Raw genomic sequence first — 22926 nt, forward strand, 5'->3', positions numbered from 1 at the left:
CAGGAATATGGGGTTACAGAGTAGCAGAGGTTAAGTGGTAGCATTTAATATGAGAAACAAGGTGAGTGCAATTATCATAAAGGTCAGCAGGGCAGAGTGGCACTATTTTCACCCAAAATGACTTCCAGCAGTAACAGATTAATCACATTTACACTGGGAATTACATTGATGAGCAGGCTTGACTGTATAAATGAAAATAAAATTCAAGCACAATGAGCAGAAACCTGCATTGATTTTCCAGGAATGAAAATTACAGCCTCGCCCAGACCTAAACCAGAGATCAGGTGGCTACAACAGCTTCAGAAACTTTGCTGCAAAACTGTCAAAAGTATAGAGTGTGATTTTTTTTTCTCCAGGTCTACCTCAAAGGGGTTTACAATTTTCCAGGGGGAATGTTTAGAAAGAAAAGTGGAAAACTGAGAATTTTTCAGAGGTTATTAAGATAAATTTACACACCTGAGGTTCCAAAACATCACTGTGGTCTTCAGGTCATAATAGGGCTTATGGAAGCCATGTGATAATTGGAATTTTGACACAAGTTCACCTCACTAGAAATCCTGTGCAGTGACCTACACTATATTTCCCCATATCTGAATGTATTTTTGGAGTACACATACTTGGAAAATGACAGAACTCTGAAACAAGGTAAGTGCTATTGAGAATGGCTACTGCCTGACACCCATTAGGATAGCTATTATTAAAAACAATAATAAATAACAAGTATTGGCATGGATGTGTAGAAATCTGAACCCTTCTCCGTTGCAGTTCCTCAAAAAATTAAACAGAATTACCATACGATCTAGCTATTCTACTTCAGAGTATATATCCAAAGGAATTAAAAGCAGGGACTTGAACAGATGTTTGTAATTTCATGTTCTTAGCAGCACTATTCACAATAGCCAAAAGATGGAAACAACCTAAATGTCCATCAACAGAGGAATGGATAAACAAAATGTAGTATATACATACAATGGAATATTAATGACCCTTAAAAGGTAAAAAATTCTGACACACACTACGATACGGATGAACTTTGAAGACATTATGCTAAATGAAATAAGCCAGAACCGAAAACACAAATACTGTGATTCCAGTCATATGAGGTACTAGAGTAGTCAAATTTATATAGACAGATAATAGAATGGTGATTGCCAGGGTCTGGGTGCAGTGATGAATGGAGAGGTGTTGTTTAATGGGTACAGAGTTTCAGTTTGGGAAGATAAACAAAGTCCGGGAGATGAATGGTAATGATGGTTGCACAACAACGTGAATGTACTTGATGCCACTAAATGGTACACCTAAACATGGTTAAGATGGTAACTTTTATGTCATGCATATTTTGCCACAACTGGAAAAAAATACATAGGAAGGGCCCAGTGGAAGCTCCTGGAACTGTCCTTACATGAAAACAATACCAAAAAATAGCAATAGCACATATCTGGGGAATTTGCAGAGTCTAAAATAACCATGCAGATGGTAATCTCCATCACCTGCCCCATTTAAATAATCTGTTTGGCCTGTAAAAAAGGCAAATAAGTCATGGACAATGATTGTTCATTATCATAAGATAATGAGGTACTAATTCTAATCAGAGCTGCTGGATTTTATGGGCCTTTTTTTCCTGGAACAAATCAAAACATCTTTAACTCCTGATATACAGCTATTGATCTGGCGAATAGTTGTCTCCACATCAAACAGCAAAGGTAATGGAGCAGTTCACTTCTACCTGACAGAGACAGAAGTACACTCAAACTCTGACTTACTTGAGTGCTATGCCAAGTCTCCCGATGTCTATAATATTATAGTCCATAGGGAGATTAGTCATCTGGATATCACAAAAGCATTATGATAGTCCCTTGTATTGATGAGTTTATGGTGATTGGACATGAGAAAAAGTAGGAAGTACTCAAGTTGTGTCAGTAAGATACATAGATGTCAGAGTGGGAAATAAACTCCATGAAAATTTAGGATGTCAAATATATCACAGCCTAGGTATGATAATGCACACAAACAGAAACCAACCTGCAGAAAGCACTGAAGATCATGTTGATTTGTTTTAAAGATGGAGGCAGCACACAGCTAGGATTCCGAACGATTTTTTACACACTCCCTTTCCTAAATCCCATTCCTGATAGTGACTGCTCTTTCCTTTTACCTCTTCTCTCCTGTCCTCACCCTTCCTTTATTGTTCCCTATCCTTCTTACCCCTCTGCCCTCTTTCATTCTTCCTCATAGAGAATAGCCTGGGCTATTATTTGTATTCTTTACATTCTTTGTATCTCTCTCCCGTCCACCCCCCACCTCAACAAAGGCCTTGTACCAATTAAGAAAGTAAACATTTCAAGTCTTCAGAGTATTGAGAGGAGAAAGTTATGGGGAAATAGCAAATCCTGACAATTTAAATATTCTCTATGTATCACGTAAGTATATTTATCGTAAATAAATTCATACATGCAATAACAGTACAAACAGAAAATATTCACAAGCTACCAGACTGCCAAATTCTGCATGAGATACAAAATCACATACCTATACTATCTGCTTTTCAATTTATAATTAAAACCATGTTACCTCAGAATTTTAAAAATAGCATTTTGATAATTATAAAAAAAATTATAACTACATTAAAATTTTAAATTTCTGCACTTTTAAAGACACCATTAGAAAATGAAAGGACAAGCCACAGATTAGAGAAAATATTCATGAGATATAGATATAGATATAGATATATACATAACATAGACTGGCATCCAGGACAGGTAAGATGATCTTACAACTCAATAGTGAAGTAGTATTTGGGGGAAATACTACTTCAGAATTATAAGAAACAAATATTTGTGTTTAAGCCACCCAGCCTATAGTATTTTTTATTGAGATATAGTTGAAATATAACATTATGTAAGTGCAAGGTGTACACTTGTTGGTTTGATACATTTGTATATTGCAGTCTGATTACCACCAGTAGCATTAGCTAACACCTCTATCATGTCACACAATTATCATTTCTTTTTTTGTGGTGAGAATAATTATGATCTAGTCTCTTAGCAACTTTGAAGTTTATAGTACAGTATTGCTGACTGTAATCACCATGTTGTGCATTAAATCTCCAGGGCTTATTTATCTATCAATACCAGTTGCAAGTTTATATCATTTGACCAACATTTTTCCAATTTCCCCACTCCCAGCCCCTGGACCACCATTCTACACTTTGCTTTTATAACTTTGGCTTTTTTTTTTTTTTTTTTTTTTTTGCTGTACGCGGGCCTCTCACTGCTGTGGCCTCTCCCGTTGCCGAGCACAGGCTCCGGACACACAGGCTCCACGGCCGTGGCTCGCGGGCCCAGCTGCTCCGCGGCATGTGGGATCTTCCGGGATCGGGGCACGAACCCGTGTCCCCTGCATCGGCAGGCGGACTCTCAACCACTGCGCCACCAGGGAAGCCCCTGACTTTGGCTTTTTTAGATTCCATATATAAGTGATATAAGACAGAAAAAGACAGTCTATGGTATTTTTGTCATAGCAGACCAAACAAAGGAGTATTTGGGAGATGCCATATCATGTAAGCTTTTTAGTCAATGGTGAGAAATATTGATTTTATTCAATTACAGTAGGATAGTGCAATGCAGAGTTGGGTTTGGAGGCTTAAACATGGGAGAAAAATGATCTAATTTATTTTTTTAAGATTATCTATTGGGGGCTGCTTCCCTGGTGGTGCAGTGGTTGAGAGTCCGCCTGCCGATGCAGGGGACACGGGTTCGTCCCCCGGTCCGCGAAGATCTCACATGCTGCGGAGCGGCTCGGCCCACGAGCCATGGTCACTGAGCCTGCGCATCCGGAGCCTGTGCTCCGCAACAGGAGAGGCCACAGCAGTGAGAGGCCTGCGTACCACACACAGACACACACACACACACACACACACACAAAAAGATTATCTATGGGGAGTTTCCTATAGACAAGTAAACAAGGATTCAAGAAGAAACTTTAGAAGGCCCTTTATAAGAGTCCAGGTAAAGGATAGGAGATTAAGTTGGTAAAAATAGAAAAACATTAACTAGCAATTCACTGAGAAATAGATTTTCAGGAACTAACCCCCACACATTTAGATAATTCATCTGAAATACGCTATTTGAAAATATACCTTCTTAGGATGCATCATATCTCTGAAGGAAATGCTAAAATACCAATGGATTGATAGTCCAACAATGAAGATTTACTGAGTGGTGTGTGTGTGTGTGTGTGTGTCGTCCTCAACTGTCCTAGGTTCAAGGAAAGGCAAATAGAAATAAAACCTTCATGTTGGAATACTGTCCCACAGTGAGTAAAGGTATCATGTACTTTTAAAATTATATCTATTTAAACAAAGCCTAATATAATGGGAAAAATAAACTAGACCTGGAATCAAAAGACCTGAGTTTGAATCGCAGCTTGATTAATTACCAGAATATTAAGTTCGGGCAAGTTGTCCACATTTGATCAATTTCAGGTTCCTTATTTACAAAATGGTAGGCTGGATGGAGTGATCTCTAGGCTCCCTTCTTGCATGAGATTTTGTTATTCTACAACACCATATTGGTATTCTCATTAAAGTGAATTTCAAGTGATTGGTCAAGAAGAGGTTCATTTATTTACTTCTTTTATTTCAAATTTAATAATAATGTAAGCCCTCATCCCATCAGGCAAAGAAGAAACTCTACCAGTTTGTCATCATTCAAGAATCCATTTATTTCATTAGGTCACATGAACATTCTAGAGGCTTAAAATAACCCTAGAAAGTGTGGTAGAGGCTCTGTATTTGGGCCTTAAACAAAAGATACATCTTGTTGAACTTTCATGGTGGCTTTAAATCTGCTGACTCTACTGCTTCACTGATAAACTGGAATCACAGGAAAGTTGGTGCCTGAACCCATATTACTTGCATGAAGTGCATAACCACTGTTTCTGAAATCTTTCTCTATCTCTGGAGACATGCCCTATTTTCACATTGCCATAGTGAATGTTTAAGTTTTCTGCTACATGAAGATATGTCCCTCTCTCCAGCCTCAGGGACATCTATCCCTCTTCCTTTGGAGTCTCAATGGCTCTCCTCTGTTTCCTCTCTCTCTCTCTCTCACCTAACATTATTCTTTCAAAGTATTTGTGCTTTTCAAAGAACAAAGGAAAATCTGTCAATTCCAGGAAACACCAGCTTTTCACCCTAACACAAATCTCCCCTGAAGTAATTAACAGCAAATGTTAACTACCATCTTGAAGTGGTGGTAATAGAGTTATTGGGGAAAATAAACACAAATTAAAGCTTCAGTAAATTATACTGCCATAACTACAAATAATTAGCTCTTCAAGAAAACAGATTTATATATCGACAAAATCCTTGTTTTGGAGCCTTCTCACCAAATAGCCTTAGTCTTTAAGGGAACAATCAATGATCTGAAATCTATCCCTCACCAAGCATATTTTGAAAAGTTCATTCTACTATACAGCTCATTAGATCGAACTTGCAATAAATCTTAACAGACTCAGAGAAGAAAATGTTTATTAAAAGTGGTAAATTTTTCAAAACTTCACGTGGAGCCTGACCGTGTTTGCAAAGATCTGATTCCTGCATTTCGCTTCAGATCATCCCCAATCATTAGAGAGATCTCTAACCAAAAGGTATGTAAATCTTCTATGTTCATGTTGCCATATCTGACTACATATATATTCTTATTTAACACACACAAAAACTCATGCACACACTGTCTCTCGCTCTCTCACATACATACACAAACACACACACACCCATCACTTCAGTTCATATATTTGTAAACCTACATACTCTTTTTGTAACTGCAATTTATTTTTTAAATCCACATTATGTTATTATGATCCACCCATGTTAATACACACAAAAACATTTCATTCAATTTACCTATTGTATAATATAATACTTTTGAAAACAAACCATAATTTATTTATCAATTACCTTTAAGAAGGGAATTTAGGTAACATCCACCTTATTATAAACAGCACTACATTAAAATTCCAATGCACCTAGCTTTTAATGTAGATAAATAAGAACTTCCTTAATGATAGAGAGGCTGACCTTTCTATTACAATTTTCGTGGCCACCCAGATTTAATCTTTTGTGTTTTTATTTCTCCATTTGTCTATACTGCTGTGGAAATGTTTCAATATTAATGTCATATAATCTGTTCAGCTTTTCTTCATACTTTGTGATTGTTTAAATGTTGTCTTTAAGACACCTTTCCCTAACCTGATTTCATAAAGCTATATCCATATTTTGCTTTTAAAGTATTAATGTTTTTTCTTTCATATTTAATTTTTGATTTGAACTGGAATTTATTTTCTCATTTCTTTAAGATAGGGGTCTAACCCTTTGTCCATATGAATTTCCAATAATCTCAACACCATTTATTAACAGGTTCATCCTTTCTCCACAAATCTGTAATGTTACCACATTAGTCTTTTTTTTAATCTATCTATGTTCCTGGGCCCTATATTCTGTTCAATTTTGTTTGTCTATACCTTTGCTGTGCCAGTACCACACTGTTTTAATTAATATGACTTTAAGTGTTTATATCAGGTAGCATAGGTTGCCCTTTCTTCATGTTTCTTAATGTTTACACATCTTCTTCAAAAATTTTTGGCTACTTTCAACTCCCTACTTATACCTAATGGTCACCTTGGCTAAGACACGGTAACCAGACATTTGGTCAAACATTATTCATGATATTTGTGTGAAGAATTTTTTTAGATGAGATTAACATTTAACCCAATCAGTTGAAAGTCTTAATAGAAAAAAGACTGACGGCCCCTCAAAAAGAGGGAATTCTGCCAGCAGACTGCCTTTGGACTCACACTGCAATATCAGCTCTTCCCTGGGTCTCCAGCCTGTTGCCCTGCCCTGCAGATTTTTTGCACATACACATGTCCTATTGGCTCTGCTTCTGTTTCTCTGGAGAACTCTGCCTAATACACTTCTCTCCCATATAAACTTTAGATTTAGCTTGTCATGGCTTATGAAAATATCTATTGCAATTTTCATTGTAATAGCAATGCATACACAAGTTATTGCCATGGTCAATTATAAGATATTGATTCATGTTTTCAAAGAATATTACAAAGTGTTCCATTTAATTTTTTACATCCTTTAAGAAAGCTTCATTTTCTCTATGAATATTTGACTCACATTATATTTATTCTCAAATACCTGATATTTATTGTTTTATTGTGAATGATATTTTTACTTAATAGTAAAAGTATTAATGGAATAGTATTTACTAATAGTAGTACATTTTCTTACTGGTTGTTGCTAATATTTTAAATTCTTATTGGTTTTTGTACGTCAGTCATCCAGCAAGTTCAGAGATTACAGATTTTCTTATATTTTGTATGCAGACATTTTCCACCTCTTTTTTTGTTTTCACATATATTTTCCACTGGCTTTTGCTTCGGTACATATAAATTAATCTTGTGTTAATATTTTATTTGGAATAGTTTTATTGATTTCTATAAATGGATGTGTTGTATATTTTATTTATTTATTTGTTTTGGTTTGGCTATTGTATATTGAAAAAGTGAGTATACCCTCTTGTTTCACTCTCTGAAAAATTTTATATAAGATAAAGGTTAATTTGAGCCCAGAAGGATTTGCAAAGTCACTTTTAAAATGTCTGGTCCTGGTGTTTTTGTTTGCTGATTTGTAGACATTTGACCAGACTATCCTATTCATGTAAAAGTTGTTAGTATACTATGTTTCTCTATTTCCTCTTAAGACAATTGTGCTAATTTTATTTTTTAATTCAATTTTTTATAAATTTTCGTATTAATGGCATAATACTCTTTACTTTATTCCTATAATTAGTAAAACTCCAAATATATGTAAATAAAACCCCTTTTCTTTCATAGTTTTGTTTGTGCCTTCCTCTTCTATGAACATAAAAAAATACCATTCTTTATATTTTCAAAGAAACAAAATTGAAGTTTACTGATCCTCTCTATTGTCTATTTAGATCCCATTTTTTACTGACATATAATTCACATACCATCGAATTCACCTATTTATATATTTCAGTGATTTTGAGTATATTCTCATATAAGTGCAACCATCATTACAGTCAATTTTGAACATTTTTATCACTTCAAAAAACAAATCTAATATTCTTTAGGCATCACCTCCCTATATTCCCACCCTACTTGCCACAAGCTCTAAGCAACCACTAATCTATCTTCGTCTCTGTAGATTTCACTATTCTGGACATTTCATAGAAAGAGAATCATACAATATAAGGTCTTTTGTGACTGACTTTTTTACTTAGCATAATATTTTGAAGGTTCATCTAGGTGATAGCATGCATCAGTATTTCATCCCTTTTTATAACCAAGTAATATTTCATTGTATGGACATACCAATTCTGTTCATCCATTTATCAGCTGATGGACGTTTTGGCTGTTTCCACTTGTTTGCTACTATGAAAAATGTTGCTATAAACATTCTTCTTCAATTGGTGTGAACATAGGTTTTCATTTCTCTTGGGTATACATCTAGGAGTAGAATTGCTGGGTCATATGGTAATTTCATATTTAATTGTTGGAGGAACTGCTTAGATGGTTTTCAATAGAGTGACGCCATTTTACTGTCCTACCACTATTTTTTTAAATAGTGTGAAGTGTGAGTCCTCCTACAAGTTGTAGATTATTGATACCCTCTAAAGTTTGTTTTCTGTTTGTCCTACTTGTTTTATTAATTATCTCTTCTTCTATGGCACAATCTACCTAATTCTTATGTTGCAAACTTAGCTAATTAATTTCTAATAAGTTTCCTTTCAAATATGTGTGTGTGTGTGTGTGTGTTTGTGACACAGATTACAAGTATTGATTTACAGGTTTCCAGCAAGGGTTTTTTTTTCAGCTCTAAATATTTAGTAAATTCTGACAGAAATTGTCATTAAATAATAAAATAGAGCTTACAGTTTCAAACTTAATAGAGTAAAAGTAGACTGTTATAAATATTTCATGATTCCAGAAGAAAAAGAAAAATATGAAAGGATTTAGACAAGTAGGAAAAAAAGGAAGATTTAAACCAAATTAGTAACTACATTTAATGCAAATGGATTGGCTGCTCCAAATGAAAAGAAAATAAGTGTCAGATTGTATAAAATTACATGGAACTATGTGCTCTCTTCAAGAGACATACCCAAAGAAAGTGGAAGAAGTAAATAACAAATGCAAGAGCAGAAATTAATGACATAGAAAATAAACAACACAAATTCAAAAGCTAACACTTGGCTCTTTGAAAATACTAATAAAAATGGCTATCTACTTGAGAGGCTTCTCAAGACCAAAAAAGAATAAAAAAAGATAGAAAGCACAAGAAAGCAATATCAGAAAGGTAAAAGGGTCATATATCACATACATGTTACAGACTTTACAAAGGAAAAAATGAACAAAGTGTTTTCAAATAAATTTTAAATTTTATAAAAGTCACAGTCCCCTAGAAAAATATAACATCAAAATAGATTCAAACAGAAATAGAAATTTATACATACATTTATACATTACAGACATTGAATCAGCACTCACTACTCTCACCATGAAGAAAGCTGAAATCCAAGATTTTTCACTAGTGTGTTCTAAAGAAAGGAAGAATTCCAGTAGTACACAAACTCTTTGAGAATAGAAAGAGGGAACACTATTCAACTACTTTTGAATATTTTCTTCATTTCAAGACAGGAAAGGGTAGTATAAGAAAGCATAATTAGAGGTGACCTTACCCCGGAAAACAGATGATAAATATAATATAAGCAAACTGAGTCCAATATAAAAAGCTAATTTCATGACAGACAACCAAAGTTATTTTACACAACAAAATTAATAAAATTAAACATACAAAAAATTAAATCAAAAGTTTCTTATAATTTCAGCAGTCATGTATGATTTTACAAAATCCTGCAGCTAATCTTATCAAAGTAGAAGCAAACTTTCTTAAATGAAAATTAGCAATCTACCATAGAGTAACATTATAGATACAGGTGAGATGATGAAAGATTTAAAGATCAGGAAGAAGACAAGGATGCCCCCTGTCACCACTCTATTCAGTATTGTACTTGAGAGTTTAGCCAGTGGAGAAAGTCAAGAAAAAGAACTAAAATGTCTAAGGATTAGAAAAGAAAACACACAACTTGTTCTATTTATATATGATATGGTTGTGTACAGAGAAAATACAAAATAATGTACAGGAAATTGCTAGGATTTGTAAGAGAGCTTCTTAAGATTTCTAGATAAAAATCAATAAAAATAAATTGTGTTTTTATATAATAGCATCAAACAGAAAGTGATAGTAAAAAGAAAGAAATCCTTTTAGATAGCACCAAAAAGCTGAAGTAGCAATAAATCCAATAAGATATACAAAGCCTTTACAGACAACATTATAATAGTTTTTCAAAGACCTTGAAGATTTCAGAAATGAATAGAGATATATTTTGTGTTTATAAGTTGGATATCTTAATAGTGAAAAGATGCTAAGTCTCTAAAGATTAAGTTATAGAGTAAGCAAAATCTAAGTGAAAATGCCAAAGATTTTGTTTTGGACCTGAAAAACTTCTTTAAAAATTTATACAGATTACAAAAGTCCACCACACACTTGAAGAATAATATAAATGTGGGAAAAGTTTTTCTACTGAATATTTAGTGTTCTTATAAAGCTATAGTAACAAAGAGGGTGCAGTTTTGATACAGAGACAAACAAATGAACCAAAAGAAGACTTAATAGAGACACAGAAAAACAAACCAAAACATATATTATTAAAACAAAGTCATATGTATATATATGTACACACACACACACACATACGTATGGCACCTCTGTATAACAGAGGTATCACAGCACCTCAACAAAGACATAACAAACTTTTCAATTAAAAAATGCTGAGCAATAAGGTATCCAAAAAGAAAAAATAATTGAAATTGTATCATATTGTAAACAAAATTATTTCCAGATGGATTAATGACCTATATGTGAAATGGTACCAAATATATTTTAAAAGACAATATAGGAGGCTATCTTTAAGCCACAAAGTAGAAAGATGGAAAAAAGTATAAGCTTTAAAGGAAAAGATTGATGTATTTACCCACATTAAATTAAGAAATATTTTCCAACGAAAGAAAACACAAAGATAGTTAAAAGAGAGGTCATGCCACAGAGTTTGAAAAGATCATTGCAACATATAAAACCAATAGAGAGACTACTATTCAAAATATGAAAAGAACTTAGAAAGAATAAAGCTGGAGGTATCTCACACCCTGACTTTAGACTATAGTACAGACCTACAGTAAACAAAACAGTATGGTACTGACACCAAAACAGACATATGGAACAGAATAGAGAGACCAGAAATAAACCTATATACACTTATGGTCAATTAATCTAAGACAAAGGAGGCAAGAATGTTCAATAGGAAAAAGGTCTCTTCAATAAGTGGTGCTGGTAAAACTGGACAGCTACTTGTGAAACAATTAAATTAGAAAACTTTCTCACATCATATACAAAAATAAATTCAAAATGGATTAAAGACCTAAATACAAGATCAGAAACCATAAAACACCTTGAAGAAAACATAGGCAAAACACTCTGACAAAAATAATAGCAATATTATTTTGGATCTGTCTCCTAAGACAAAGGAAACAAAGCAAAAATAAACAAATGGGACCTAAATAAACTTAAACGCTTTTGCACTGAAAAGGAAACCACTGACAAAATGAAAAGACAACCTACTAAATGGCAGAAAATATTTGCAAATGATATGACCTATAAGGGGTTAATATCTAAAATATATGAACATCTCATAAAACTCAATTTTAAAAAACAATTAAAAATGGGCAGAAGACCTGAATAGACATGTTTCCAAAGAATACATACAGGTGGCCAATAGGCACATGAAAAGATGCACATCACTAATCAACAAAGAAATACAAATCAAAACCACCATGAGATATCACTTCATACGTGTCAGAATGGCTATCATCAAAAAGACTACAAATAACAAATGTTGGCAAGGATGTGGAGAAAAGGGAACCCTAGTACACTGCTGGTAGGAATATGAATTGGTGCAGCCAGTATGGAAAACAGTATGAAGGTTTCTCAAAAACTAAAATTAGAACTACCATAAGATCCAGCAATTCCACTCCTGGGTATATATCCAAAGAAAACGAAAATACTAATCCAAAAAGATGAATGCACCCAATGTTCACAGCAGCATTATGTACATTATTTACAATAGCCAAGATATGGAAGAAACCTAAGTGCCTGCTAACAGCCAAATGAATAAATAACATGTGGTATGATACACACACACACACACACACACACACACACACACACACACACAGAAATATTACTCAGCCATGAAAAAGAAAGAAATCCTGCCATTTGCAACAACATGGATGGACATGGAGGGTACTATGATTAGTGAATTAAGTCAGACAGAGAAAGACAAATACTGTATGTTATCATTTATATGTGGAATCTAAAAAATAAAATGAATGAATATAACAAAACTGAAATAGACTCACAGTTATAGAGAACAGACTAGTGGTTACCAGTGGGGAAAGAGAAGGAGGAAGGAGCAAGATAGGGGTAGGGGATAAAGAGGTATAAAATGTGTAAAATAAATCAGCTACAAAGATATATTTACAGTTCAGGAAATATGGCCAATATTTTATAATAACTTTAAATAGAGTATAATCTATAAAAATATTGAATCACTATGTTCTACATCTGAATGTAATATAATATTGTAAATCATCTATACTTCAATTAAAAAATGAAATAAACTCTTAAAAGCAAGAATAAAAAGGCAAATAACCCAATAGAAAAGTAGGCCAAAAATTCAATAGACCCTTCAAAAAACAGCAAATCCCAAAAGCCAATAACTATATTTAAAATTGTAAAATATTTATATTTTCACTAGTAATCATGAAAACTAAAATTCACACCATAATGAGGTACCACTACACACAGATTAGATAGGAAATATTAAAATAAATGATAACAACTACTGTCAAGGAATTTAAATATGTCACCACCACTGTTGGAAGTGTAAGTTGATTTGACCACTTGTCATTATGTTGTGGTTTAAGGACATATATTCTCTGTGACTCAGCATCTCATTCCTGAAACTTCCCTATAACTCAGTAGTTCACTCCCTAGAGAAATGTGTTCTCCTGTGAACTAGGATACATATATAAACATGTATCTTGTTCAGCATTGTTCATGACAGCCATAAATAGAAAACAACACAAATATCTATCAACAGTATTACACGAATGTGCACATAAGTAATAAATCTACAAAGAAAAACAATGAATGGGCTAACATAAAAGTTAGGTAAGTGGTTATTGTTTGTGCTATGGGAGGGTTTTGTGATGATGCAAGGCATGGAGGGGATTCTTGGTTGTTGCCAATGTTCCATTTCTTGACCCGTGTGATTGTAACAATTGTTACTGCTTCATAATTTTCATTAAATGTACATAGAGTCTATACATTTTCCATCTAAACTCACAAAGAAAAACAGCTATTGTGCTTACTACCTAGGGAGTTAAGTACACAGGACTGATGCTACAGATGAATACTTATGTCTCCACAGCGATGCTTGCTGGCCACAAAAGCTAAAGCACCAGGATAACTGCCTTTCCTTATTTTCAAATTCCAAGTCTCACATAAATGCACTGAGTTTGTGGAATTTCTTTTATATAAAGATCCCAAGCTGAAAGAGGGTTTGGGATTTTTTTTTTTCTTAACTTCTATCCTCTGCCTTAGGAAGGTATACTAGAAAATGCAGTAGCCCCCTTATCCTCAGGGTATACATTCCAAGACCCCAGTGGTTGCATGAAACAGCAGATAGCACCGAATCCTATATATACTGTGTTTTTTCCTATACTTACATACCTATGATAAAATTTATAAGATAGGCACAGTAAGAGGTTAACAATAACTAATAATAAAATGTAAAAATTATAGCAATATGCTATAATAAAAGTTATGTGAATGTGGTCCCTTCCTCTCTCAAAATATCTTATTGTACAAACTTAATGCCTTTTCCATCTTAACTAAGCACTTATCATGCACTGTGGCCATAACTTTTGCAAATTGAGCTGTGACCGCAAAACTAGCATGAATTTATTTTTCCTTCTTCACAATTTCGCATACAGAAGATTCATTCTTACCATAGATCTTAGAAACCTCAGCAAATGATTTTTTCTTTCCTTATTAAACCAAGAACTTTCACCTTTTCACCTAAAGAAAGTACTTTACAGCTTCTCTTTGGCATATCCAAATTGCCAGCATCACTCCTCTTTTGCTTTGGGGCCACTATTAAGTAAGATAAGGGTGACTTGGACACAAGCACTGTGATACTGAGACAGTCAGTTCTATAAGGAAGAGGGCTACTAAGTGACTAAGGGGTGAGATAGGCCAGACAAAGGGATGGTCCATACCCCGGTGGGTGGATGGATGATACAAGATTTCATCACACTACTCAGAAATTTATGAATTGTTTATTTCTGGGAGTTTCTATTTAATACTTTTGGACTTCGATTGACCGTGGGTAACTGAAACAGCAGAAAATGAAACCTCGAATAAAGGGAAATGACTATAGATCAAATAGATGCTGAATGCCAATCCACTTATTTCACTCTAGGAGTAATCTTGGATGAATCAATTATAATACCATCTGAACTCTCCAAATATCTTTAGTTCTTTCAGATTGGTAAGAAGTGGTCTTGTTAATGAGATAAGTAATTCTTTTTCCCCTTGTCAATAAACAACATGGTGCACATATTCACTGAAGTATGTCAAAACTCACACCTTTTAAATGACATTTTCAAATTAACTTCCTTAAGGTGATCTTGTCCTTAGAGAAGTAACTTTTCTTGCTTTTTCAGAGTCCTTAACTCCAAGAATCAAGTTTATTATTTAACTATACCTACACTTCCAAATACTCTCACCAATAGCCACTGTCCCCAGAGTTTAGACTCTAGTGTTGCCCTGAAGCATTTTTTCAAAGGAAAAAAAATCTCCCTAGAAAAAAGTATTTATATTCTCTTTAGGTTTAGTCTTCTTATGGGTATCAAATAATATTCACTCCTTCCTTAAATCTAACACAGACAAAAAAATTCCTGAATCTATACCATGCCAACTTCTGAATTCTGAATTTGGGATATAGTAAATTAATGATTAATAGTTTCTTCTTCAACTTCCTTTAGTACAAACACACACACATCCTAATTTTCTTAGTCTTTTAAAATACCATCACAATTGAATAAGATTACTAACTTCGGTACTATGATATCATAATATAGGATTTCCTACTATGGTACCATAAAACATTGATCTCTGATGCTCAATCACACTGAAAAGCTCTACAAACTCTAGGGTTCTACAGCTGTAGTTCTCTTTTTGCATTGCTTATTGAGAGGAAAAATTTGTATTCATACCTTATAACTTCTCTTTAAACTTGCCTTCCATTCTTAGGTTACTTAAGATTTTGTATATTCAAATCTGTCCACAAATTGGAGTCAAATATTACTCCGATATTTGATTAGGTGCTAAAACCAGTGGAAAATATTGTTTAAGGGACTAAAGTCAAAATTACCCTTGAAAATCTCTTAAATCAATCATAATATACACTGTCCACTAAATAATTTATATCAGTTCCTCTAAAGCTTATTTAATCAATTTCCCTTACGCATCCTCTCAATTAATTATTCAATGAATTATTTGAGAATGGCAGAGAATCATGAATTCCTAAATAATGCATTCTTCTTCTCACGTACTTACTGGCTGTCTTCTCACTAGTTTCAAGCCCTGTTTCAAATGTAGCTGGAGCCAAATACTGTATCAACTGCATTGCCCCCATCAATATTGCCATATCATTCAGGGACTTTTCCTCCGTCTTCATAAACAATCTAATTCCCCTTCTATCATCCATTTTGGATGATGCAGATACACAAATGACCTTCCCCAGACTTCTTCCCTCTCTTCATAGCCTGATAACAGCTTGTGACATTTTCCTATGGGAAACTAATAAACTCACTAGAAAGTATTAACCTAGGTATTCATGTTAAACCATGCATTCTCAAACTTGACACTCGGCCAGTGCTTCCAGGCCAAGATTACTACTTTTCTCAAGTTACTCCCCTGCTGAAAGAGTATTCATTACATCAGTTTACAAAAGCTGTGAGCACTCCCCTTCCTCAGCAACAATCTGGTAGTTTAGATAAACGGTGGAGTATTTCTTGGCTAATTTCTATGGTAGTCTTAGATGGAGGCACAGCCATATGTTATGTCACAGTACAGTAATCTCAGACAAGACCACAAGTATATAAATCCTCATTTATGTAGACTTGAATATCTGGAAGAGCATGAAAGTGGGTCTGTTACTAGAAGAAAAGCCTACTTTACAATACAAAACACATAGAGAACAGTGGAGAGCATGGATAGTGTTTTCCTCTTTTCCATTTAAAGTCTATACAGGTTTCAGCTTAAAGCTGCATCTCTGTAGGTTCTCCCTAACTTTTCTCCTCTTCACCATGACCTTGGTTTTTTTTAGCTTTCTTCTTACTCTGAAAGACTTGATTAGCAGTCAATAGGCTCCTTTCATCTTCTCAGCAAGATAGGCTGTGGGAGAGGTCAGGTACCTTGAAGGTCCTACGGAAATATGTTTTAATCTTTCAGTTAAACATCTACAATCAAAATTTCTCTTGCAAATGTTGATAGCCTTTATTTGGTGTTATGATAATAGAAACTTTCTTTTCTCATCTAAGCTAAGGCTCTCTTCTAGGAGGGGGAAATTACCAAAAAAAGGGAGGGGGGACTTGGAGAAAACAAATGTTGTCTTACTGCGTAACACTGAAGAGAGAGAACAGAATTATATGGCACTTTTTCTTGAGGAGATGATGACATTGCACTGTGGTATTCATTTTTCTTCTTTAATTAATTAATTTTTATTTATTTTTGGCTGCATTGGGTCTTCATTGCTGCACGTGGGCTTTCGCTTGTTGTGGCGAGTGGGGGTTACTCTTCATTGCGGTGTGTGGGTTTCTCACTGCGGTGTCTTTGCTTGCTGCAGAGCACGGGCTCTAGGCACGTGGGCTTCAGTAGTTGTGCCATGCAGTCTCAGTAGTTATGGCACACGGGCTTAGTTGCTCTGGGCATGTGGGATCTTCCTGGACCAGGGCTCGAACCCATGTCCCCTGCCTTGGCATGCGGATTCTTAGCCACTTCGCCACCACAGAAGTTCTGCACTGTGGTATTCTAATGAGAGAAGTGGAATTTTTTAAAATTGTTTTGCATAGAGGGAATTTACCACCATAGTGGTGATATCTGACTTCTCTTGTGTCTTAACTTCTGAGACCTAAAGCCATTCAGCAGTGTTTTCTTGGTAGCTCTTGAAATACCAGACTGTAGTAGAAGAAATTACAGACCTTTGTCCAATGTCTAAAGCCAGTTTATTAACCAGAAGCACAATTTAAGGACTCTGTACTTCCAATAAATCAAATCCTTATAGTCTCTAATTTATAAATAATCTTTCAGTTCCATTATTTTTCATTTCCAAAGATAATTCTTTTTAAATCCACTAGGCTATATTTTCTACCTAAACTATATGTTCCATTAAAATAAAAGTATGGGGGTTGCTAAATGGGCCAAGATCCTCTCATGTTCTATCATGTATGTCATTAAAAATAATTTAGAAAACAATGCCATGTTTATTATCAGATTATGTGTCTGTTATAAAAGATACATTGGAAAACCAGGTTAATCATATGTGGTTTGATTGAGAAATTCAATCTTGATGAAGTAAAAAAATTTAAATGTTTAATTTTTTTTCAGTAACTGCTACAAGGGAAATTTAATGCTTTTGCAGTCTAGAGCAAAAATTACATCCAATTTAAAGAATTCGTGTAAGTAACTATATGGACATTTCATGTACCACTATTATTATGTTATTATTTTTATTGGGGGGATATTTGTTCAAAGCAACAACTCCAAATAGCCAAAAAGCTTCCCACATGCTCTTCTCTAAATTCCTGTTTTGTTTAATTATAACCCTGAGTTTAGAATTAAAAAGAAAAAGGGGAAAAGAGGGAGACCCTCCTCTGACTACAAGCACAATTAGCTGCCCATTAGCAGTTATGATCCTGGTCTTCTGCCTCTGATATCAGTGGCCTCTAATAACATGGGATGGGTTCACTCTGTGGCTTCAGCATGGGAAGAGTTTAGGGTTCATCCTCATTCTTGCCTCTTTTACAACGGAAGAACCCCACCAAAGTGGAAGCCATGTCATACTTTTGTCACTTCCAGCAATAACCCCCTCCAACTTATTCTCTGGGCTACTGTTCGACCACACTGAGTTCTCTTTTAAGCTCTCTGACAGTGACAGTGAACTAACCGGAGGACTGGTATTTTCATCATCTCTTACCCAGAAACACTGTTTCTTCTACCAGGTCTGACTGGTAGAACAAATGAAACAAATTTTCAAACAACAAAGTTTCAAACACACAAAACCTATCAAATGATTTGTTTGTTGCTTTGTTTTAATCTCAATAACTGTAGCTTTCATCTCTAGAAGTTAAATTTGGTTCTTTTATATATCTTCTATATTTCGACATAACTTTTTTTAACATGTGTGGTACAATTATAAAAGCTATTTTGACTTCCTTATCTTCTCATTCTAACATCTGTGTCAGTTTGGGGTCACTTTCAAGTGATTATTCTTACTATAGTTCATCTTTTCCTGTCCCTTTGTATGCCTGGTGATCTTTGGTTGGATGCCATACTTATTAATTTTGCCTTGTAGTAGTGATGAATATTTTTGTATTTCTATAAATATTATTGAGTTTTGCTCTGGAACATAGTCAAGTTACTTGGAAAGGTTTTCACCTTTTTGTGTCTTGCCTTTAAGATTTGTTCTGCTCTCAAAAACTTTATTAGTTAAATGTTTTATATCTATTGTTCAGATGATGAAAATGAAATTCCTAGAGAAAATGTAAAAGCCATGTACCTGGCTGTGGTAGGACCTCAAAAATTATCATTGAATAATTTGAATTCATATCCCTCTGATTCTAAAAACACCATGGTGCCACTCTTCACAACGTTCCTCTGTTTTAAGTTAACTCACTTATTAGCTAGATGAAAAGTCCCTCAAAAGTTTCTTAAATATCAAATTTAAATACTGTGCTAAAAAAACAATATAATAATTTTCTTACCACTGGCTGTAACAATTTACTCATCTAATTCAGGCTTTTCACTTAACAGTAATTATATATGGTTATAATATGTGAGAACATGCAACGAGAACTTATGTTGGAAAAATATCTGTTCTTACATTTCATATTATAAAAATGTTTTCACTGTACAGGAAAAGCCAGACATATTCTAAAATATTTATTTGCAGGAATGTCTTGGATATATATTTTCCTTTAATAATTAATAAAACTAAGAACTGACAATAGCATTGATTGAGAAGGAGTATAATTTTGAGATTCCTGCCTCAGAGATGATGTTAATCTTCATGTTCACATTTCATGTAGTTTAGTTCAGAAAAAAGTTTTCATTTTCCTCTTTGTAACTAAAAGGATCCCCATTCTGCATTCAGAACAGTAACAGTAAAAAACCAAGGCGTACTTTATATAAAGTCAGAATTTATAAAGACACACACACCCATATATACATATATGGATGTGTGTGTGTGTGTGTGTGTGTGTATTTATATAAAACTTCCTTATTCTTGTTTCCAAAATATTATTGTAAAGAAAATTATGACTTCTGTGGTATTTATTCATGAATAAACTCTAATGGAGAGTTCTACTCCTCGTTCTTGTCCAGTGTGTGAACCCATATATAAATTATGGAAATCCCCATCTTATGAGGAAGAATCTGTCTCTCGTTATACAGACTGAAAATGCCACCTACTTAATCTCTGAGTATCCTTTAAAGCCATATACTAGCATATGACCTTAGCTCTGACAATCAGTTATGTCCATTCTGGAGACTGGACTAGAAGCTACTGACAAGAAGAAAAGACTGCTTAGAATATATTCTGAAAGTGGGAAGCACACACTGTTTTCAGTATCCAGAACAAATGTATCAGTGATTCATATTACTGTATTTAGCATCCCCTATCATTGATATTTGTAGTTCTAGCTGAAGTGACTCTGCCCAGTGACTCTTGCACTAGGTTGCTCCCTGGACCAATTCTACAGCATGATTCCTAGACATAAGTTTAAACTTCCAAACACCAATCCTGGTTGTTGAATCTTTTATTTAGAGATTCCATAAACTGTCCAATATCTTTTTAATAGTTTATTTTCTATGTAATTAACCCAGATTAAGTCACCGATTGCTCTAACATAAAAATTGATACCAGGAGAGATCAGAGACAACAGCTCATTGAGGATATAGGGGAAATTGCCATCAGTTATCTAGCTTGGTTGGCACTGGAGACAGTAAATCTCTAGTTGGCAATAAGAAACAAATTGAGAAAAAATTATCCTTAGAGTGTCCTGCAACTTAAAGCCTACTAGTGACCTGACTAGGGAAAATCAAGTAGTAACTCACATGTAAAAGTATGAAGGTCCTGGGACTTCCCTGGTGGTGCAGTGGTTAGGAATCCACCTGACAGTGCAAGGGACATGGGTTCAAGCCCTGGTCCGGGAAGCAACTAAGCCCACGAGCCACAACTACTGAGCCCGTGTGCCACAACTACTGAAGCCTATGAGCCTAGAGCCTGTGCTCCGCAACAAGAGAAGCCACGACAATGAGAAGCCCACACACTGCAATGAAGAGTAGCCCTCACTCACCACAACTAGAGAAAGCCCGTGCACAACAATGAAGACCCAATGGAGCCAAAAATAAATAAATAAATTTATCTTTTCGAAAAGTATGAAGGCCCTGGGTATTCCAAATCTGTAGGGTGTCATGGTTACTTTTAAGGGCACTGGGAGAGCATCGTTTCCCAATTGTATTCTTAGCTCCCTTGTCAATGATCAGTTGGCTGTATATGCATATATTTATTTCTAGTCTCTTTATTCTGTTCCATTAGTCTGTCTTTTTGCCAGTACCATGCTGTTTTGAGTACTGTAGGTTTGTAATATATTTTTTGAAATCAGAAATTCTTATGCCTCCAACTTTGCTCTTTCTCAGAACTGACAAATGGTGTTGGTGAAATTGGATATCCACATGCAAAAGAATGAAACTGGACTCTTGTATCATACACAAAAATCAACTCTAAATGGATTAAAGACTTAAACATAAGATCTGAAACTGTAAAACTCCTAGAAGAAAACATAGGGGAAAAGATTCTTGACACTAATTTTGGCAATGATGTCCTATCTATATGACACCAAAAGCACAGGCAACAAAGCAAAAATGGGCAAGTAGAACTTCATCAAACTAAAAACCTTCTGAACAGCAAAGGAAACAATCAACAAAATGAAAAGGCAGCCTATGGAATAGAAGAAAATATTTGCAAACCCTGTATCAGATAAGGGGTTCATATTCAAAATTTATAAGAAACTCCTATGACTTAATAGCAAAAAAAACCCCAAATAACCCAATTTAAAAATAGTCAATGGGCTTGAACAGACACTTTTCCAAAGAAGAAATATAAATGGTCAACAGATATATGAAAAGGTGCTCGACATACCTAATCATCAGGAAAATGTAAATCAAAACCACAATGAGGGAATTCCCTGGTGGTCCAGTGGTTAAGACTCTGTGCTTTCACTGCTGAGGATGCAGGTTCAATCTCTGGTCAGGGAACTAAGATCCCACATGCCACACAGTGCAGACCAAAAAATCCCCCAAAAAACAAACAAACAAAAACCACTCAATGAGATATCATCCCGAACCTGTTAGGATGGATATTATAAAAATAGAAAAATAAAGTATTGGTAAGGATGTGGAGAAATTGGAACTACAGTGTACTGTTGGTAAGAATGTAAAATGGTACAGTTGCTATGGAAAAGAGTATGGAGAGTCTTCAAAACCTTAAAAATAGAATTATCACATGACCCAGCAATGCCACTTCTGTGTATATAGTCTAAAGATTTGAAACCAAGATCTAGAAGATATTTCTGCACTACCATGCTCACTGCAGCATTATTATTCATGATAGCCAAGATATGGACAAAACCTAAATTTCCATTGATGGATGAATACATTTTTAAAATGTAATATATACATACAATAGAATATTGTCCAGCCTTAAAAAAGAAGGAAAATCTGCCATGTGCAGTAACATAGATATACCTGAAGACGTTATGCTAAGTGAAATATGCCAGTCACAGAAGAACAAGTACTGCATGATTCCACTTACATGAGATATCTAAAATAGTCAAACTCGTAGAAACAAAGAATAGAATGATAGTTGCCAGAGGCTGTATTATACACTTAAAAATTTGAGAGTAGATCGCATATTGTTTTCTTACCACAATAAAATTTCTTTTCATAAACTAATAAAATAAATTAAAAATAAAGACAACAGGATACACCAATGTAATAAGGATGTAATATTCCAGTCTTAAATTCCCAGCTCAAGGTAATGCCAAATATCATTAACTTTCTGTGAATGTGATAAAAGTCTTACTTCTTGCATCCACAGGTTGAGATAGAATAACTCTAAACATTTAATTCTGATGACTCTTTATTATGAGAGTTTAATTGACGTCTTGGAATGGGGCATTGACTGAAAAAGAACTGGACTTCTTTGTAGTGGGATGAGGATATAATGGTAGATTCCAATAAAGAAAGGGCTCTCCAACCCTCACTTGCCATCTTTCTAAGGAGAAGTCAAGTTTACAATATATAGTAACATTTTTTTTTGCCATGATTGGAGACATGTAATGACTTAGCCAAGAAGAGTTACCTAGAAA

General features: G+C 34.5%; 1 protein-coding gene across 1 annotated transcript in view; it reads left to right on the forward strand.

Annotated features, from left to right (window-relative positions):
* Window positions 1–49: 49 nt before the first annotated feature.
* Window positions 50–22926, forward strand: part of LOC309807101 (E3 ubiquitin-protein ligase RLIM-like) — a gene marked incomplete at both ends in the record, with an annotated part of 59656 nt that continues 36779 nt past the window's right edge. The window contains one exon of the mRNA XM_082626341.1: window positions 50–61. Coding sequence (XP_082482467.1) covers window positions 50–61 — 12 coding nt within the window. The remainder of the gene's footprint in view (window positions 62–22926) is intronic.

This window comes from Mesoplodon mirus, assembly GCF_964341445.2.
Source record: "Mesoplodon mirus genome assembly, chromosome: 1".
Taxonomy (NCBI): Eukaryota; Metazoa; Chordata; class Mammalia; order Artiodactyla; family Ziphiidae; genus Mesoplodon; species Mesoplodon mirus.